At 41.1% G+C, this 18,168-nt stretch overlaps 1 protein-coding gene across 1 annotated transcript in view; it reads left to right on the top strand.

Moving 5' to 3' along the window:
- Window positions 1-6,266: 6,266 nt before the first annotated feature.
- The window catches only part of nipal4 (NIPA like domain containing 4), a 36,780-nt gene continuing 24,878 nt past the window's right edge, over window positions 6,267-18,168 (top strand). The window contains exon 1 of the mRNA XM_072445997.1: window positions 6,267-6,343. Coding sequence (XP_072302098.1) covers window positions 6,304-6,343 — 40 coding nt within the window. The 5' untranslated portion in view covers window positions 6,267-6,303. The remainder of the gene's footprint in view (window positions 6,344-18,168) is intronic.

The following is an 18,168-nucleotide window of genomic DNA, read 5'->3' as shown; positions in this document are numbered from 1 at the left end:
ATGAAACTGTGCCAGGAGAAAATGATTAAAGCCAGTTGGTAATACATTAGTGTACTTAATTACTCAATACAATATTGGCTATGAAAAATAATTATGGTCAAATTGATTAATTTTAACTGAAAATGTATAAGTAATAGTTATCCTTACTCATTTATCTTTTACAGCTCCCAACTGTTCCTTCTTGCTAAAGTGACAAAACAAGTTATATTAAATTAAACAAATGGCATAAGCATTGCTTGATTAACAATTAACACTGATAAAACAGTGAAAACATGTTTTTCCCAGAGAATGAACAGAACAGGAAGTGCAGGTCCAAAGCTCGCTATAGTGAAGAGACTTCGTTTCTGCAACTTTGCCACTTTTGTATAAAAAATATATAGTATTATTCTATAACAGACGTAATCATAATATGTCTGGTTATTTTTCACTATCAATTTATTATAATTTATAACAAATAGTCTAATGATGCTTTTTAAATAAATTGAAATGTTTTATTGCTCTATTAGTGAATTAGAATACAAATGTTTGTTCTGATCAGAACATCACACACTGGACTCCTGCATGAAACAATGCTGCGATGTGATTGGCTGATGGACCTTACATGCATAAACCTTTACGTTCCTCTCATTCCACGTTAAGAAGTCAAAGTCAAACAGACATCACGAGTCACGATTGATCTCACACATGGTGATGTGAGAGAGAGGGGACGCAAACTCAAACCCGCTCATCTCTAACTGAGGCTGCACAGGGGGGGGGGGGCCCGGGACAGGGGCCCGGGACAGGGGCCGCACACTGTTCACTCCAAAGTCTCACGTCAGAGGTTCCGGACGAGACGGCGCTCGTCCAGACCGGATCTCCGCCTCTTAGTGACCGGGGCATAGACGCCCCTCACCGGCCTCACCTGCAGCTAACACTACCGGGCTGGTGTCAATATTAAGCTTATTATCTTTCATTCACACATATTGTGCGCGGGGCAGAGCTCTCGTCGCCTCCAGCCTGAGCAAACTAACGTGACAGAATTGTGTTGTTTCAAACAGCAGCATTAACCGTCTCTTTGTAAGAGAAGTTCAATACCTGGAGAGTGTTGTTGAGTTTGCAGTTTCTTTACATCGTCAAGAAGTTTCTTTTTTCGTTTTTCGGCATCAGGGGGATATATTCCTCTGGACATGAGGACCACGTTGTGTTGTGTTTATGTTTTGCTCTCGTTCTCCTCGCGCACAATGAAGTTGCCCAATCAGCGCAGGTTTGGTGCCTTGGTTGCCAGATTGTCATTACAAATAAATGCGGTTTGTGCGTTATATGTTACCGCTGTGTGCGCTGCCGCGCCAGCAGAGCTACTACACTAGTGGCGCACGCTGCGCTTGCACTTCGCATAAAACGGGTTGCCAGATTGGGGGCCCTATTAAAGCCTCGGGGCCCTACGCGGCTGCTTAGTTCGCTTATAGGCTGGGCCGGCCCTGGAAAGACACAATGCGTGTTCTGCCAGAGATTATACCACATGTATAGATTGAAGGTATAATATTTTTTTCTAAAATTATCATACATTCCCCAGTATCCTGGTAATCTGCACCTAGAGATGTTGGAATTTTGAATTTAAGTAAAGTAAATATTGTGTCCAGAATCATGTGCACTCAGATGAAACATGTTGTTTATGAAGTTCGAAACTATCACAAATTAGTCCTGTTGACGTAGCCATCCCGAGCTCTATTGGAACAGAGATACTTGTCTAATATTGATTTGTTGTTGTTGTTGTTGTTGAGTTGCTTTTAATGGCAGCCAACTGAAAGGTGCATTTACCACCACCTACTGTAGTTGTACGTCTTCAAAGTATGTGTTCTACGCTAAACCGTAAAAAGAAAAAGGAGAGAGAGAAAGGGAGGGAAAGAGAGCAAGAAAGAGAGGCTTGTTCTTGCATAACAACCTAACCGTGATGTCATTATTCAGAATCAGCCAAGATTCTAGAACGTCATTTTACCCTCCTTTGCATTCAGTCCTCTCAGTCTGGAGTCGAGTTCAGTCTATGGTTCACCTGACATGAAGTCTGTTGTCTCTTTTGCTTTTGTGAGCAGCACAGTCTGTCTCACAAATCAAGAGTTTTGACTGACCGATCAAGGTAAGAAACTCTTTTCTTTGGACACTGACTAGGTTTATTGTGGGTTTATTTCAAACCAAAATGAACTTTCTGGTCATACCATAGTTTTTAAAAGTTAGGCAGTGCCGGAATGTCAGAACGCTTCCATACAGAGCGCACTATTAAGGACATTTTGTAGTGCTAGTCCGAATGTCCAGCAAGTGCAAAACGTGTGCACAAAACATTTCACAATGCACCTTGAAAAGAAGTGTGCAGTGATGGTCACCAGACCGGTCAATATAGACCACAATGCATTGCAAAAACTGCAACATGTCTTTAACTGGACACAACAGACTGAAGCAGAAGAGCTGTTTAAATGCACTGTTGACTCGAGAATATGAATAAAACACTCACTCAAATAAACAGTTACGCCGCAAAGTTGCTTGTATAAACGGCTTACCTTAGCTTGAGTTCACATCACAGGAAAAAAGTTGAATAATCCAGACGGATTTTTACCAAAATTTATTACATAAATCTATTTTTATCTGAGTTCACACTTTTTTCACTCAGACGCCAGAATCCTGTGGCCCGCGATGAGGAGAAAGTGGTGAGCTCAGTGTCCAAATCGCTCTGTGATTGAGTGCACTATAATGTCTGCTAAATAGTGCAGGACTGTGGAGAGAATGAGGGGTCAGGGGAAGAGCGTGGACTTTTGTACACAGTCTTAGGGTTTTGGGTATAATTCAGTGGCAGAGCATTTGACCAGGATGTCCCTGGTTTGATTGAAAAAACTATGTATATGATGGTGCATGGAACCATTACTGTGCGCATTTTGAAGCCTGGTAAATTCAATTAAAGTGAATTAAATGTATTTTTGTAACACATAGAAGGTAACAAAAAAGCTGATAGAATTGAAAATCAGATGTTATAAATATTCATGTTCTTCTTCATCATTAAACTCTGGTAAGAACATTGGAATGTCAGTGGCACAAGCAGACATCTTTATAACCTACCAAATAAAGTTGGAATGAAATAGATCCCTGAAGGAAACCACAGAGAAGAAATTATTATTTCTCGATTGAAGATTGGCCATTCTTGTCTGAACTTCTCATCTGGAAGATTGAAAAGCTCTGTGATGGAAAATGTGACTTCTGCACTCAGTCCTGAACAGTTGCGCATGTTATTATTTATTGTGATCATTATGAGCACCAGCGTAGAGGACTGGTAAATGTTTGCAAAAGCGAAGGTTAAACTCTACTGGGGAATAACTCTAAAACTGTTCGGAAACATCTGTTTATATTTATGACGTAAACAAATTCAATAGGACACATTTTAAATCTACTCCTACTCAGGGCCGGCCCTTCCACTAGGCCGTATAGGCGGGTGCCTGGGGCGGCACTGCGGGGGGCGCCCCCCTCTGGATTATTATTATTATTAGGCCCGAGCGCCACAAGCTGGCGAGAGGCCTATTAATCTCGTAAGGCCGTGCAAAGCACGGCTGCGAAAGTGCGCACGTAGTGCGCACGAAATCGAGCGCGAAGAGCTCGCCCACTTCCAAACACTCACTAACGCACTCCTTCACTCACGCACGCCCCGTGCATACTAATTAGTAGTAGGAAAATGGAACATTACCGTTGAAACGGGCGAAGCCCGCAAAAGTGCGCACTAAACGAGCACTTTACATTGTAAAGCACTCATTTGCGCTCACAAGTAGCTCACGAATACGTTCCCCATCTCTTGCATGTTCCGTGCATATAAGCATGTAATGCAAAAATTGAACATTATTACTGTATAGAGGGCCAAAAACACAAAGTGGGCGGAGCCCACTCAAAATTAACGAAAGTACCCGTCAGTGACCAGGGACCAACACCATGAGGTAGTAGTATAAAATGTATAGTTTATGATATTTGAAAAATGGGAAACATTGTTTTCGCATCGGAATATTCTTCTTCTTCTTCTTCTTCTTCTTCTTCTTCTTCTTCTTCTTCTTCTTCTTCTTCTTCTTCTTCTTCTTCTTCTTCTTCTTCTTCTTCTTCTTCTTCTTCTTCTTCTTCTTCTTCTTCTTCTTCTTCTTCTTCTTCTTCTTCTTCTTCTTCTTGGGACCAACCCCCCTATTGTTCATCCAGTGAACATTGACGAAAAGTCACAAAAATTTGCACACCTCTAAAAATCGTGCCTCTCTACATTCTGGCTATTTCCCTTTTCTAAAATAAAAAAAAAAAAATGGCGCGTCAGCGCCCCCAAATGTACCAAAAATGCATTGAGAGATAGGAAATGACCCCAAAAAAATCTGATCGTAGAATCATGAAATTTGGCGCAGAGGTAGATGGTGACAAGAGAAGTAAAAAATATTATTACGGCAACGCCGTCCGCCCAACCAAATGTCGGCCATATTGGTTCAAAAATGGCTAAGCATGACTCGGGAGTTTTTTCCAAACGTCGTACTTTTACGAACTCCTCCCAGGGCGTTGGCTCTAAAAAGCTGAAATATGGTGAAAATGCTACTGAGGAGTGGGACATCAAAAGTTATTCAAATTACATTGATACGGTCTCTTTAGCTAGAATTTCAGAAATCTCCCAAATTTAACATTTCTGCCGTTTGCGCAGATAAAGTCCGAATTGCGTCAAATTAGAATCAGTTGTTTTGCCCTAAACCTACTTGAAGTGAAATCAATTAATTTGGCGCCATAGCGCCCCCTACAGATTTTATATGGAGGTTAAATGTTTAGTTTTGCGAAATTATATGAAATTTGACACACAACTCAATTTTAGCATCCCCATCAAAAAAGTCAATGAGACCCATGTCATAATTGTTATGGCTTTGCCGTAGCGATGACCAAAACCTCCCATGTTATTCCAATGGGGAAATCGCCAGAACATGCTTACACTTTATACTTTCACAAACTCCTCCCAGGGCGTTAGCCCTATTAACCTGAAATTTGGTGAGACTCATCTTCAGGGGTGGACCATCAAAAGGTATCCACATTTTTATTCAAAAAGTCACGGTCTCTGTGCGGCAAAGCCGCACATTTTGCCAAGAATTCGAAATAAAATTGCTTTTTGATGGTAAAACAAAGGGGAGAAGATGTGACAGCGTCACAGATTCAGCAGTAGGCGTAATAAAAGGACCATTGGGGCGCGTTAGCGCCCCCTCTTGCGGCGTGGCGGCGGCTTGGCGAGGGCCGATCATTGCCGCTTGCGGCTTTAATTATTATTATTATTATTATTATTCTGCTTGGCAGAGTTTTTTGTGCACCCTTCTATGTATCCAAACACTATTTTGGAATTGACAAATAAATCTAACGAAAGGAGTGTGTTACGTATTCTAGTAAGTCAGGGGTATCACCTCTGGATAGACTTGTCCCTCATCTGCCTGAAGAGTGGGTCCAGCTCCAGTCTCCTTGTGTCCGTCTGTCCGTCTGTGAGAGTCGGATCTCTCCTTCACTGGAACTCCTCCAGGTTTCTACGCTTTTTTCCCAAAGAGGTTTTTTTGTAGTTTTTCCTGGCCGAGAAGGAGAGTCTAAGGACAGAGGACCCTGGGACATCGTCCCTCGCCACCACAGACATTGTTGATTCATTTCTCCCTGTGGCCCTCAGAGGCAACTGTTGTTGTGATTTTGGGCCTTACAAAAATAAATTGATTTGATTTGATTTGATTTGATTTGATTTGACTTATCCAGCTAGAATATTATTTGTTTTTGCTTGGCAGAATTTTATTTTATTTTTTTGGGGGGGGAGGATTGCTTTTGGTGAGTCCTTCTAACCATCGCCAATGGTCCACACACCCCTATTTAATGGGTGGCAGTAATGCCCTTACCAACTGCCAAGAAAACACAAAGGAAGAAGAAAGAAAAAGAAGAAGAAAAATTACTGTGAAATGCGCATGGATCTAGGAAATGCCCCACTGAGTAACGGCCATAGAGAACAATGCAGCGCTGCTTGGATTCCTCTTCCAATTATTCCCATGGTTCCAATTTCGGCCGTTTTTTTCCTTCCTGCACCTGACGTCATTGTTTTGGGCGACGCCGACGTCGCACGCACAGGTAAACGCCCACGCGGTGACGTGACTGGGGGCGGTGCCACGGCACTTCCCCCGCTCTTCCTCTGGCTCAGACCCGGTGCCGTTGTTGATGGGTCCCGCTTCGCTCACTCGTGGATGCTTAAAATAGCGTGTGTTTTTTTGTCTCTTTTGTATATTTTTGAGGAGGAAAACTTGAGAAAAAGCCACGGAAATGTTGGACGTTCGCCTGCGGAATGAAACGTGCAGCAACGGTAAAATTTTATGTTGATTTTAACGACAAAACTCGTCATTTCGAGACACAATTTACGTTTATTTTGCAGCTGTTTTTTTGGTTATTACAGTTAAATTTGCTTCTAAAACGGTTAAACTGGAGTAGTCTTAGCTCAGTTTGATGGAAAGTTAAATAAAAACTGCACTGAACATGTTCGTAGTTTTTACTGAAGAGGAAAATCAACATAAACTGAGCGTTTACTTGAACTAAAACTGGATTTTTCATGTTTTGTGAGATTCTAATCCCAGACACACGTGAGTGATATCAGAGTTGCTTCTCCACATTCATTTCATTCTTAGACTTTTGGTGTTGATGGTTTTACTGGACATTCACAGAAGAGTTGAGCCCTCAGTAGTTTTTCATTTTGCCTACAGAAATATTACACACATTTTTTGAGGCTTGAACATTGTGTTTTTCCACACCTTTGGCATTAGAAAGGCAAAGTAACTTGACATTTTCCCCTTAAACTCAAACTTGAGCTCATTTTGTTACGAATATTTAAAACCCTTTGCACTTTGAGATGATGCCAAGTTATCTTTGAAAATGTGTTAATATAGCTTCCATTCCATAATGTTGTCATTTCGATGACATGGATTTTGCTATTGTGCTTGACCTCTAACTAAAACCATTGTTTTTACTTGTATCCTACACAATATCTGGGGTCAGACAGTTTTATATATTTGTAATAACCTGATGTTTTGATTATCAGGATATTTTATTTTGCATTTCATTGTACAATGCATAGGGCATTTGTAATATTATTTGTTAAAATATGTATTTTGCATTGGGTTAAAATGTTCATTCATTGTATTTCAACTTAACAATTTTTAAGTTATATGTGCTTTTATTTTGGTTTTCTGCGCTCGTGTCTATCACGCACGAACGTGACGCAGAGCACGCGCAGAACAGGTGCACACAGAGAAACTCAGAGAAGCACGTAGCAATGAGCTGCGCTGAGCTGCTGAGGACTGTAACTCGCTTAAAAATGATTAAACTTGCTTAGAGCTGCACTTCAATCGACCTGGTTAACTTCCCCTTGCGCCGGAGGACCGCGAAGGACTTGTGTGTGTTCAAGGGGGTGAGTTTTGTACTATTTTGCCATGGACGTAGCTGACGGAGCTAAGCTAATGCTAAGCTAGGCTAAAGCTAAAGATGCTATCGCGTCTGTGCTGTTTATATCAGACCCAGTCGGGGGAGGGACGGCGTGACCACTGCAGATCTGCACTCACCTTTGAGGACGTCGAGGGAGTGGATTGCTGTGCCCATCTTTTCTCCTGGTTGACTGAGGACCGAAGGGGTTTTTCCTGGTTGACTGGTAGGATTGAACGTGTCTGTTTTTCACTGGATAAGAGCTCCAACGCGCGCCAACGTTGCAAACTATAAATCGAGTGCACTCGTAGGTAATCTGGTACATTTTGACTCTGGGAGATAACTTGCTTGTTATTTGTGTATATACATTTTATATGTTTTCCCAAATACTTTCTTTCTGTTTAATACAATATATTAATAAGTACTACGGTGTATCTTTTTTGTACATTAACACTTCTGGGAAGCCTGATTTAAATCGTTTTCTACAGTGAGGATCATACTTTTAACCTAGATGGTTTTATACATTGGAATGTCTCTCTTACCTTTTTAGTTAAATTTGAGTTTAAAGGGGTTCTATCGGAACGTGTTATTACCTCTTTAATTTGAGCCGGTTGGTAAAAGGGTTACATTTTTGGGGGCTCGTCCGGGATGAAATTTAGCTTTTTCAAGAAGTGTGATTTCAGAGAGTACTTAAGTTTTTTGTGATTTTGTGTTTTGTCAGACAAAATGGAGTCAGTGCAGATTAAAGCATGGTGTGACAGACGTCAAATAGATCCTGCTCATGCAATAGTTTTAAGTGGTGTTCAAAATGTCCCAGATGATGTCCTACTTGAAGTCCTTGGCTCAGTTAAAGCTTTAGGAAAGACTAAGGTAGTAAATAGACACACTGACCCCACATCAAAAACTGACTTTGTGTTAGTCCAGACCTTATCTGACGTGACCACAGTGACTTTGCCTGACCAAGTAGGTGTTCCTGGAGAGTTTGGTCCCTGGCCTATTCACACAGTAACGTCTGAAGAAAATGAAGATTTCCAAACAAAGTTACTGTCATTTCTTCAGCATGAGGGCAAAAGTTTTGATGATATTAAAGGACTGTTAAATGCTCAGCCTCTTGATGTTAACACTGCTCTCATTAACGCCATCAGCTCTCTCGTGGACAAATGTAATGCTGCACCCACGGATACTCAAAGCTACAGAAAATTGCGGATGTTCTCCGGAATGCATCCAATCCCTAATGGTGAAGAGGAGTATGACGCTTGGGCAGAGCAAACCACACATATGCTTGAAGAATGGCAATGTAGTGACGCAATTAAGAGACAAAGAATTGTGGAGAGTCTTAAAGGTCCAGCTGCGGATATAATAAGATTCTTAAGAGCTCAAAATCCAAATGCCACTGGAAATGATTACATGCGAGCTCTAGAAACTGCTTTTGGAACCACTGAAAGTTCATCCGATCTGCTGGTCAAGTTCAGACAAACATTTCAAAGTGAAGGAGAAAAACTGTCACTGTATCTGCTCAGACTTGACAAGATGTTGCATTGCCTTTTCAGAAAAGGAGGTGTCCAGTTAATTGACATGAATCGTCTTCGCATCGAACAAGTTGTACGAGGTGCTCTTCCACATGACATGATTGCAATGCGCATACGCATGACTCACAAGTTGAGACCGCCACTTTCCTTTAATGAACTTCTAAAAGAGATCAGAGAGGAAGAGGATATTTTGAGAGGAAGGAATGAAGTTAAAAGCACAGTAATGTCTAAAACTGTGACTTCTGTAACTAAACCTGCTCCTGAGCTCAAAACTGATCCAGAAATGGAACGACTCAAAAGTGAACTGAGCTAAATTAAAGTTGAAATGAACAATCTCAAAGTCGCAACTGTTGCAGCTGCAGCAATCAGTCAAACGGAGACAAAACGTCCTAAACCTGAGCAACCAAGCAAACACAAGTTTAGTAGGAATGCGCCTTCACACAGACAAAATACAAACTCAGTCCAACCTGGAATATTTTGTTAGATGTGGCGAAGATGGACACTTCATGAGAGAATGTGATGGAGTTGAAAATCTTCAAAAAGTCAACAAACGCCTTATCAAGCTCACAAAGAAATCGGGAAACTACCAAGGGGCCCAGTAGTGGAACGGCCTGGCGTCCCAGAGGTAAAGACACGTTCCAAGAGCATCAAAACAGAGAAAATAGTGCAAGACACTATACCTGAAGGCTTAGTCGGCCCAAGTTCTACTGTACCTGTACAGATTGAAGGCATTTACGCTAAAGCTATTCTCGACACCGGTTCTCAAGTCACTCTGCTCTATCGATCTTTCTATGACAAGTACTTGAAACATCTGCCATTGATATCCATCTGTTCACTTCAGATCTGGGGTCTCAGTCCTGCTGATTACCCGTATGATGGTTACCTGTCACTCAAGCTACAGTTCAGAGAAGCAGATGTTGGCGTGACTGAGACCATTGATGCGCTTGTGTTGGTCTGTCCTGATCCCATTGTGAAAGACAATGCAGTTATACTTGTTGGCACAAACACCCCCACAGTCAGTAGGCTTCTCAAGAGTTATAAAGAGAAGGGAGTGAATTTAGCAACAGTCAAGCACATTCATCCTGCATTCAAGAAAGCTATGGAGGAAATGTCTGAGTCCCCTCATGAAACTGAAAGCAACCAAAGAGGATCTGTATGGTTCTCACAACCAAAAGCAATAATAATACGCCCAGGTGGTGTTGCAAGGGTCAAAGGTGTGCCAAAGTTTCGAGGAATCCCAAGTACCCAAGCTTTACTGGTGGACTCACCTGATGATCTTACAGAAGAACCCAGGTTCCCAGATCAGCTTTTTGTGAGATCGGAATTGCAGCCTGTCACTATTGTAAATTCCAAAAGAATAACTGTATTAGTCCGTAACAACTCGTCCAAAGAAATAACATTGACCAGAGGAATGCCAATTGCTCACCTGTTTCCAGTTGATGTGTTGCCAACACCTGTAGTCAATAAAGAGACAGATCTTACATCCTCAGAGAAAGTCACTGAAGAATCTTTTGATTTTGGAAATTCAACTGTCCCCACGAAATGGAAACAGAGATTGGTGAACAGAATGTTAGAACGTAGTGATGTTTTCTCAACTCATGATTTTGATGTTGGTTGTAGCAAAAGTACAACACACACCATTAAAACAACCGAAGATAAACCTTTCAGGGAAAGATCCCGTCGTTTGCCACCTGCTGATCTTGAAGCGCTCAGACAACACTTGGAAGACCTAAAAAAGGCTGGTGTTATCACTGAGTCGCGCAGTCAATATGCGTCGCCTATAGTGGTAGTTCGTAAGAAAAACGGTAAAATCCGTATGTGTGTGGACTATCGTACATTAAACAGACGTACTCTCCCAGATCAGTACACGGTGCCAAAGATTGAAGATGCATTAGCTTGTCTTAATGGAAGCAAGTGGTTCAGCGTCTTAGATCTCAGAAGTGGTTATTATCAAGTGCCCATGAATGAAACTGACAAGGAAAAAACAGCTTTCATTTGCCCACTTGGTTTTTACCAATTTGAAAGAATGCCACAAGGAGTGTCAGGTGCTCCCGCAACATTTCAGCGAATCATGGAAAGAACCGTTGGTGACATGAATTTGCTGGAGGTTTTGGTCTACTTGGATGATCTTATCGTGTTTGGTGCCACACTTGAAGAGCATGAACAACGGCTTTTAAAAGTGCTTGATCGTCTAAAGGAGGAAGGACTCAAACTGTCTTTGGATAAATGTCAGTTTTGTCAACCATCTGTGTCCTATGTTGGTCACATTGTATCTCAAGAAGGTGTATCTACGGATCCTAAGAAAACTGAAGCAGTCACCTCATGGCCGAGACCATCCACTGTAACAGCTTTACGGTCATTTCTCGGATTCTGTGGATATTACAGACGCTTTGTAAAAGACTATTCCAAAGTCCCTTACCCGTTGAATCAACTACTTTCTGGATATCCTCCTCACGCGAAAAAATCCAAGAAGAAACAGGATCAAACGTATCTCAACCCGTCAGAGCCATTTGGTTGTCGGTGGGATGACCAATGCGAAGCTGCTTTCAAGGAGTTAAAACAGAGACTTACACATGCTCCAGTTTTAGCTTTTGCAAACTCAGTTACCTTATGTGCTGCATGTTGACGCAAGTCGAGAAGGACTTGGAGGAGTTCTATATCAAGACCAAGGTGATGGACTAAGACCGGTCGCTTTCATCAGTCGTAGTCTATCTCCATCCGAACGTCATTACCCTGCTCATAAATTGGAGTATCTAGCATTAAAGTGGGCAGTTGTCGACAAACTACATGATTACCTGTATGGCACAAAGTTTGAAGTCCGAACAGACAACAATCCATTGACCTATGTGTTGACGTCGGCCAAATTGGATGCAACAGGTCACCGTTGGCTTGCGGCTTTGTCTACATATGATTTCAGTCTCAAGTACAGATCAGGAGTTCAAAACATTGACGCTGACGCTTTGTCAAGGCGCCCACATCCTGACCATAACCCTGAAAAACAATGGACAGACATCTCTGCAGATGGTGTCAGAGCGATGTGTCAAACACCAAATGCATCAAAGACAAATACAAGTACTGAAAGAGCAGTCGACCACTTGGGTTTATCCGTATGTGCTTTACCCAAAGCCTACTGTAATCTATCTTCTCTCAGCCTAAAGGGAATGCCAATCCTAAGTCCCTTTGAGATCTCAACAGCTCAACAAGAAGACTCTAATTTGAGTGAGATATGGAAAGCACTGAAAGAAGGAAATTCAGACCAAGTAAAGTCAAAGAACCCAACAATTTCACTACTACTGAGAGAGTGGGACCGTCTGAAGTTAAAACAAGATGTTCTATATCGAATCACAATACCGCCTGGACGAAACAAACGTTCACAGCTCGTTTTGCCAGAAAAGTTCAGAAAAACAGTCATGAAAGCATTACATGATGATTCTGGTCATTTAGGCATTGATAAAACTTATGGACTCATAAAAGAGCGGTTTTATTGGCCCAAAATGAAATCGGATGTTGAAGAACACTGCAAACATTGTGCGAGGTGCATAAAAAGAAAGACACTTCCAAAGAAAGTTGCCCCTCTTTTTCACATGCAAAGTGAAGGCCCAATGGATTTAGTGTGCATGGATTTCTTGTCCATCGAACCGGACTCTAGCAACATTGAGAATGTCTTGGTGATTACTGATCATTATACCCGGTATGCACAAGCTTTTCCCACAAAAGACCAAAAAGCTGCTACCGTGGCCAAAGTTTTGATGGAGAAATATTTCCTCCACTACGGTTTGCCAAAACGCATGCATAGCGACCAGGGCCGAGACTTCGAAAGTCGTTTAATTCATGAGTTGTTGAGTTCGCTTGGTGTCGATAAATCAAGAACAACACCGTATCATCCACAAGGGGATCCCCAGCCCGAAAGATTTAACCGAACGCTGTTAAATATGCTTGGAACCCTTGAACCTGACAAAAAGAGGAAATGGAGTCAACACATTACACATCTAGTCCACGCTTACAACTGCACGGAAAATGAAGCTACTGGATTTTCGCCTTACTATCTAATGTTTGGGCGTGAAGCTAGAATGCCTGTGGATTTATGTTTTGGAACATCTAGTGACAACACGTGTAAAGAAACTTACCTAAAATATGTGTCTGACATGAGAAATGATCTCAAAGCTGCATATGAACTCGCAGAGTCCGCTGCTGCCAAACAAAACAAAGGAAACAAACAACGATACGACAAGAAAGTCAAATTCACAAGATTATTGCCCGGAGACCGCGTTCTCATACGCAATCTCGGATTAAAAGGAAAACATAAGCTGGCAGACCGGTGGGTTTCAACACCTTATGTTGTGGAAAGTCAGATGTCAAACTTGCCTGTGTTTCGGCTGAAACTAGAAAATGATGATGGACCTATCAAAATACTCCATCGCAACCATATTTTACCTCTTGGAGAAAAAGTATGTTTGGATTCAAGTCAAAACACAGAACCGGTTCTCAAGAGGAAAATAAGGAGAAGGAGATGTAACAAATACAAAGATCATGACAAATATTCAATCAAGGATTCTGAAATGTCAGAACAAGACAACAAAGAATGCACTGATTCAGAAGATGAAGACCTTGGAGTGTGGTACGATTTGCCATTCAATGATCAAAATACCATACAAGATGTAACTTCAGAACCATTCAGTTTAGATCTCGACATGCAACCTGTAGAACAAACAGTTGACTATGTTGACATGAGACCTGACATAGCTGAACACTCTGACATGCAAGAGACATGTACTACTGAGAAAGAGACTCCTGTAATTCAGACTGTAGAACAAGACTCTCAAGAGGACTTGCAGACTAATGGTGAGACTAGAAAATCTCAGAGACTCAGAAAAGCTCCTTCCAGACTTACTTATGACTCGCCAGGTAGTCCTAGTTTTGTTTCTCCTACGGTTAAACATGTGTCATGTTTTTATAAGTGGATAAGCTCCCCTTTCATACTTTGAGTTTACTTTACCTGATATGCTCAGTCATGAGGGCATGCCTTATTTTGGTGAAGGGAGAATGTAATAACCTGATGTTTTGATTATCAGGATATTTTATTTTGCATTTCATTGTACAATGCATAGGGCATTTGTAATATTATTTGTTAAAATATGCATTTTGCATTGGGTTAAAATGTTCATTCATTGTATTTCAACTTAACAATTTTTAAGTTATATGTGCTTTTATTTTGGTTTTCTGCGCTCGTGTCTATCACGCACGAACGTGACGCAGAGCACGCGCAGAACAGGTGCACACAGAGAAACTCAGAGAAGCCACGAGAAGCACGTAGCAATGAGCTGCGCTGAGCTGCTGAGGACTGTAACTCGCTTAAAAATGATTAAACTTGCTTAGAGCTGCACTTCAATCGACCTGGTTAACTTCCCCTTGCGCCGGAGGACCGCGAAGGACTTGTGTGTGTTCAAGGGGGTGAGTTTTGTACTATTTTGCCATGGACGTAGCTGACGGAGCTAAGCTAATGCTAAGCTAGGCTAAAGCTAAAGATGCTATCGCGTCTGTGCTGTTTATATCAGACCCAGTCGGGGGAGGGACGGCGTGACCACTGCAGATCTGCACTCACCTTTGAGGACGTCGAGGGAGTGGATTGCTGTGCCCATCTTTTCTCCTGGTTGACTGAGGACCGAAGGGGTTTTTCCTGGTTGACTGGTAGGATTGAACGTGTCTGTTTTTCACTGGATAAGAGCTCCAACGCGCGCCAACGTTGCAAACTATAAATCGAGTGCACTCGTAGGTAATCTGGTACATTTTGACTCTGGGAGATAACTTGCTTGTTATTTGTGTATATACATTTTATATGTTTTCCCAAATACTTTCTTTCTGTTTAATACAATATATTAATAAGTACTACGGTGTATCTTTTTTGTACATTAACACTTCTGGGAAGCCTGATTTAAATCGTTTTCTACAGTGAGGATCATACTTTTAACCTAGATGGTTTTATACATTGGAATGTCTCTTTTACCTTTTTAGTTAAATTTGAGTTTAAAGGGGTTCTATCGGAACGTGTTATTACCTCTTTAATTTGAGCCGGTTGGTAAAAGGGTTACATATTCCTGTATATTTATTTTAAACCTGATTTTAAGTCTAGTCCGGGTTTAGGAGTGACTCTTTGGCCCCATTTCAGACCAAATCAGGGCTTTAAGTGGACAAAAGAAAATGCAGGTACTACCATTGTAAATTGTCTAGATAATCTGCCATTTACTGTATTTAAACATCACTTAAAGGCGGTATGGACGATTTTTCGGCGATTTGAGAACGCAGGCGGAAGTGCGCATGCGCACTCCCCCGTGCGGACTGATACAACACACACGTGCGTTTGTTTATTAGCGCAACGGAGCGCTTCACATCTCTGTCTCCCGTAGATTTCTGTCCACTTCTGCGTCAGCTCGAACTGTCTTTCTCCGTCTTCATTTTTGCCCCGTACACTGAGGGAACTATATTATGATAGATCCATGCGCTTAGGCACGCGGAAACGTGGGGACGAACCGCACGCGGCTGCAGGTGAGCGATAGGTGCGTTTTATGATTGATATGTGGCAGGACAAATGATTTATCCACGCCACGAGGAAATATGATAAAAAATTTGCTGAAAAAAATCGTCCATACCACCTTTTTAAATGGTCTACGGCAGGAGGAGAATATAAATCAATCAATTCTAAGTCTGATTGTTACAAAAATATATAATTTACTGTAATTGCCAAACTAACTTTTTATTATTTGATTGGAATTATAATGTGTGATATGGACAATATCGTCTGGAAGGAGCTAACTGTACTTTTTGGCCTGAATTGTGAATGTATAATTTTTTTTACACACATACGCTGTTCTTTTCTTGTCGGTGCACTTTGGGTTAAATATTTGCTCTTCTCTTATAGTTTGGAGACCTTTTGCTAATCCCACGGTCCCCTTTTAGTTGACTGATGCACACAGCGTTTTTTTTTATTTCTCTCACTATTTTGTATCGACATTTATATCATACTGTGCAAAATTTGAATATGAAGTTTTGTCGTTCGTTTGTAGTGAAAAATGCTACCAAAAAAATCGCTTACCAAAAAGACTAAACAGAACATGTGTGTTGTAAAGAGTCTAAGGTGACATTTCTGCATTTTTGTGATTATTTTGACAGACACTTCACGTTTGTCTGATAATAAAATCTCAACAATAAGTGCAAGCCTCGTTTTGACTCTTTTCTGTTGAATTGACGTGAATATCGTTGTCAGAATTGTCAACAACGTCAAGAATCAAGAGTATTGATGTCAATATCCCAGTTGATGCTATAAACCCAGATACTAATCAACACAAACGAGATTTCAACTTTAACTAGGGCAAAAGTTAAAAGGGAAAAAAATGGCTGATTTCACTAACAAAACTTATACAGATTTTTAATCTGGGCCGTTTAACACAAATTATATTCAAATGTCTTCCTCCAAAGTCTGAGGATTGGACTGTGGACCTCTCCATTAATAAAAAAAACATCTCAAATAATTGACGATTTCCCATGACTCAATGTCGATTTTTCGATTACTTGCCCAGCCCTAATTTTAACTAGTCATACAGAGAAAAAAATCCTGCACAGTGTCTTACTTGAAAGTGAAATTTATTTACAGGTGGAGAGGAAACGTTTCGGCAACTGGGCCTTCGTCTGGCAAAATTTGCCTGACTTGCAAGTAAGACAGTGTGCGATATTTTTCCCCCGAGTACATTTAGCGTAACGTACGCCTTTTTCCTACGACAAAAACAAACCACATAAAGTGGACCGTTCCCAAATCTCGCTATATAAAAGAACCAAGAGAAATGTATTTTATGTTCCAAACACTACTTTATCGGATGAACTTCGACGTCGACAAAAGCTTCAACATGTGTGTTTGTCGCTCTCGCCGACACTGCTCCCGGTGTCACCGTGTCACGCTCGGGCCGTGCACTTCGGGTCCCTGTTGTCGGTGTAAACACGGCGCACCATGCCGCGGCTCGTGTTTCGCTGCCGAGGTCGACAAACCTGTATTACGCCGCCACCTGACCATTGTTTAGACGTGGAGAGCCTTCTGTTGTTGGAAATAAAGCGTCTGTCAGGATCCACTTTAGCAACGGAGACACACAAAGACGGTTTACTCTTCTTCTGTGGCCATTTGAACGCCGGACAAACGGACAGGGACTCTACTGTTCCAACGGCATTCGTTTAGATCTCAAAAAGTTCCGCGTTTTGTCCAGGGTCGCCTCTAAAAAAAAACTCTGTACCAACCCTAATTGTATCGTGATTGAAATAACATACTGTCTAAAATAAACATTTGCCACGGAAAGAAATTGGAAAACAAAGATAATTCCCAAAGCCCTAAATCTGAACAATTCCTAAACATTCAAATAAAGTAGAGTCTGACAGTGTATGTGCCGGTGCTGCTATAGTTAAAATGATTAGAAATAACATCCAGGGTGTAAATGTGATGTTTCTGCACTTTTTGCACTTCGATTTCTGCTCCGTTCACGTTTTGTTCGCTTACGCACACATTTGAGCGCATTCTGATGTTTAAAGGGCGTACGACAGGTTTTACAATTTTCTAATTTTAATTTTATTTCATGTATTTATGCCTGTTGAACATATAAATTATAGTTTTACACCAATCAAGCAGGTATTTGTGGATAAAACTTGACAGGATTTGACAGCACAGCAGGGACATTCATTCCAGTCAAAGTTTATGCAGAATCTACACAAAGAAAAAAAACATTTTGACTCTCTAAACCAGGGGTGGGCAAACTAATATATTAAAAAATATATTTATTTTTTTCCTTTTTTGCCCTCAGGCATCTGTTTGCACTTGTATCCTTAATAAATATGACGTGAAATGAATTAAATAATAGATTCAATAGCCTATATTTGACAGAAAAGTGACATTTTATTTGATATTAAATTTTTTTGGATTTTTTTTTTTTTCACACCAATGATCGCGGGCCAGCCCTCCGCTACTTGCCTGGATTCGAATATGGCCCTCGGAGGAAAATAATTGCCCACCCCTGCTCTAAACCATTAATTCAACAAAATAAAGTCGCTCTCATATATTCTTATTCGTCAGTTAAAAATAATTGTGACATTAGATGAGTTTTGCTGAGTAATTTCCCAGTGTGATGTCATCAATTACAAACGGGAAACGAAA

The sequence above is a fragment of the Eucyclogobius newberryi genome, unplaced genomic scaffold (assembly GCF_026437365.1).
Source record: "Eucyclogobius newberryi isolate DKJ021-1_F unplaced genomic scaffold, fEucNew1.0.hap1 SCAF_15, whole genome shotgun sequence".
In the NCBI taxonomy this organism is placed as follows: Eukaryota; Metazoa; Chordata; class Actinopteri; order Gobiiformes; family Gobiidae; genus Eucyclogobius; species Eucyclogobius newberryi.
This window is presented reverse-complemented; position numbering and strand designations above follow the sequence as displayed.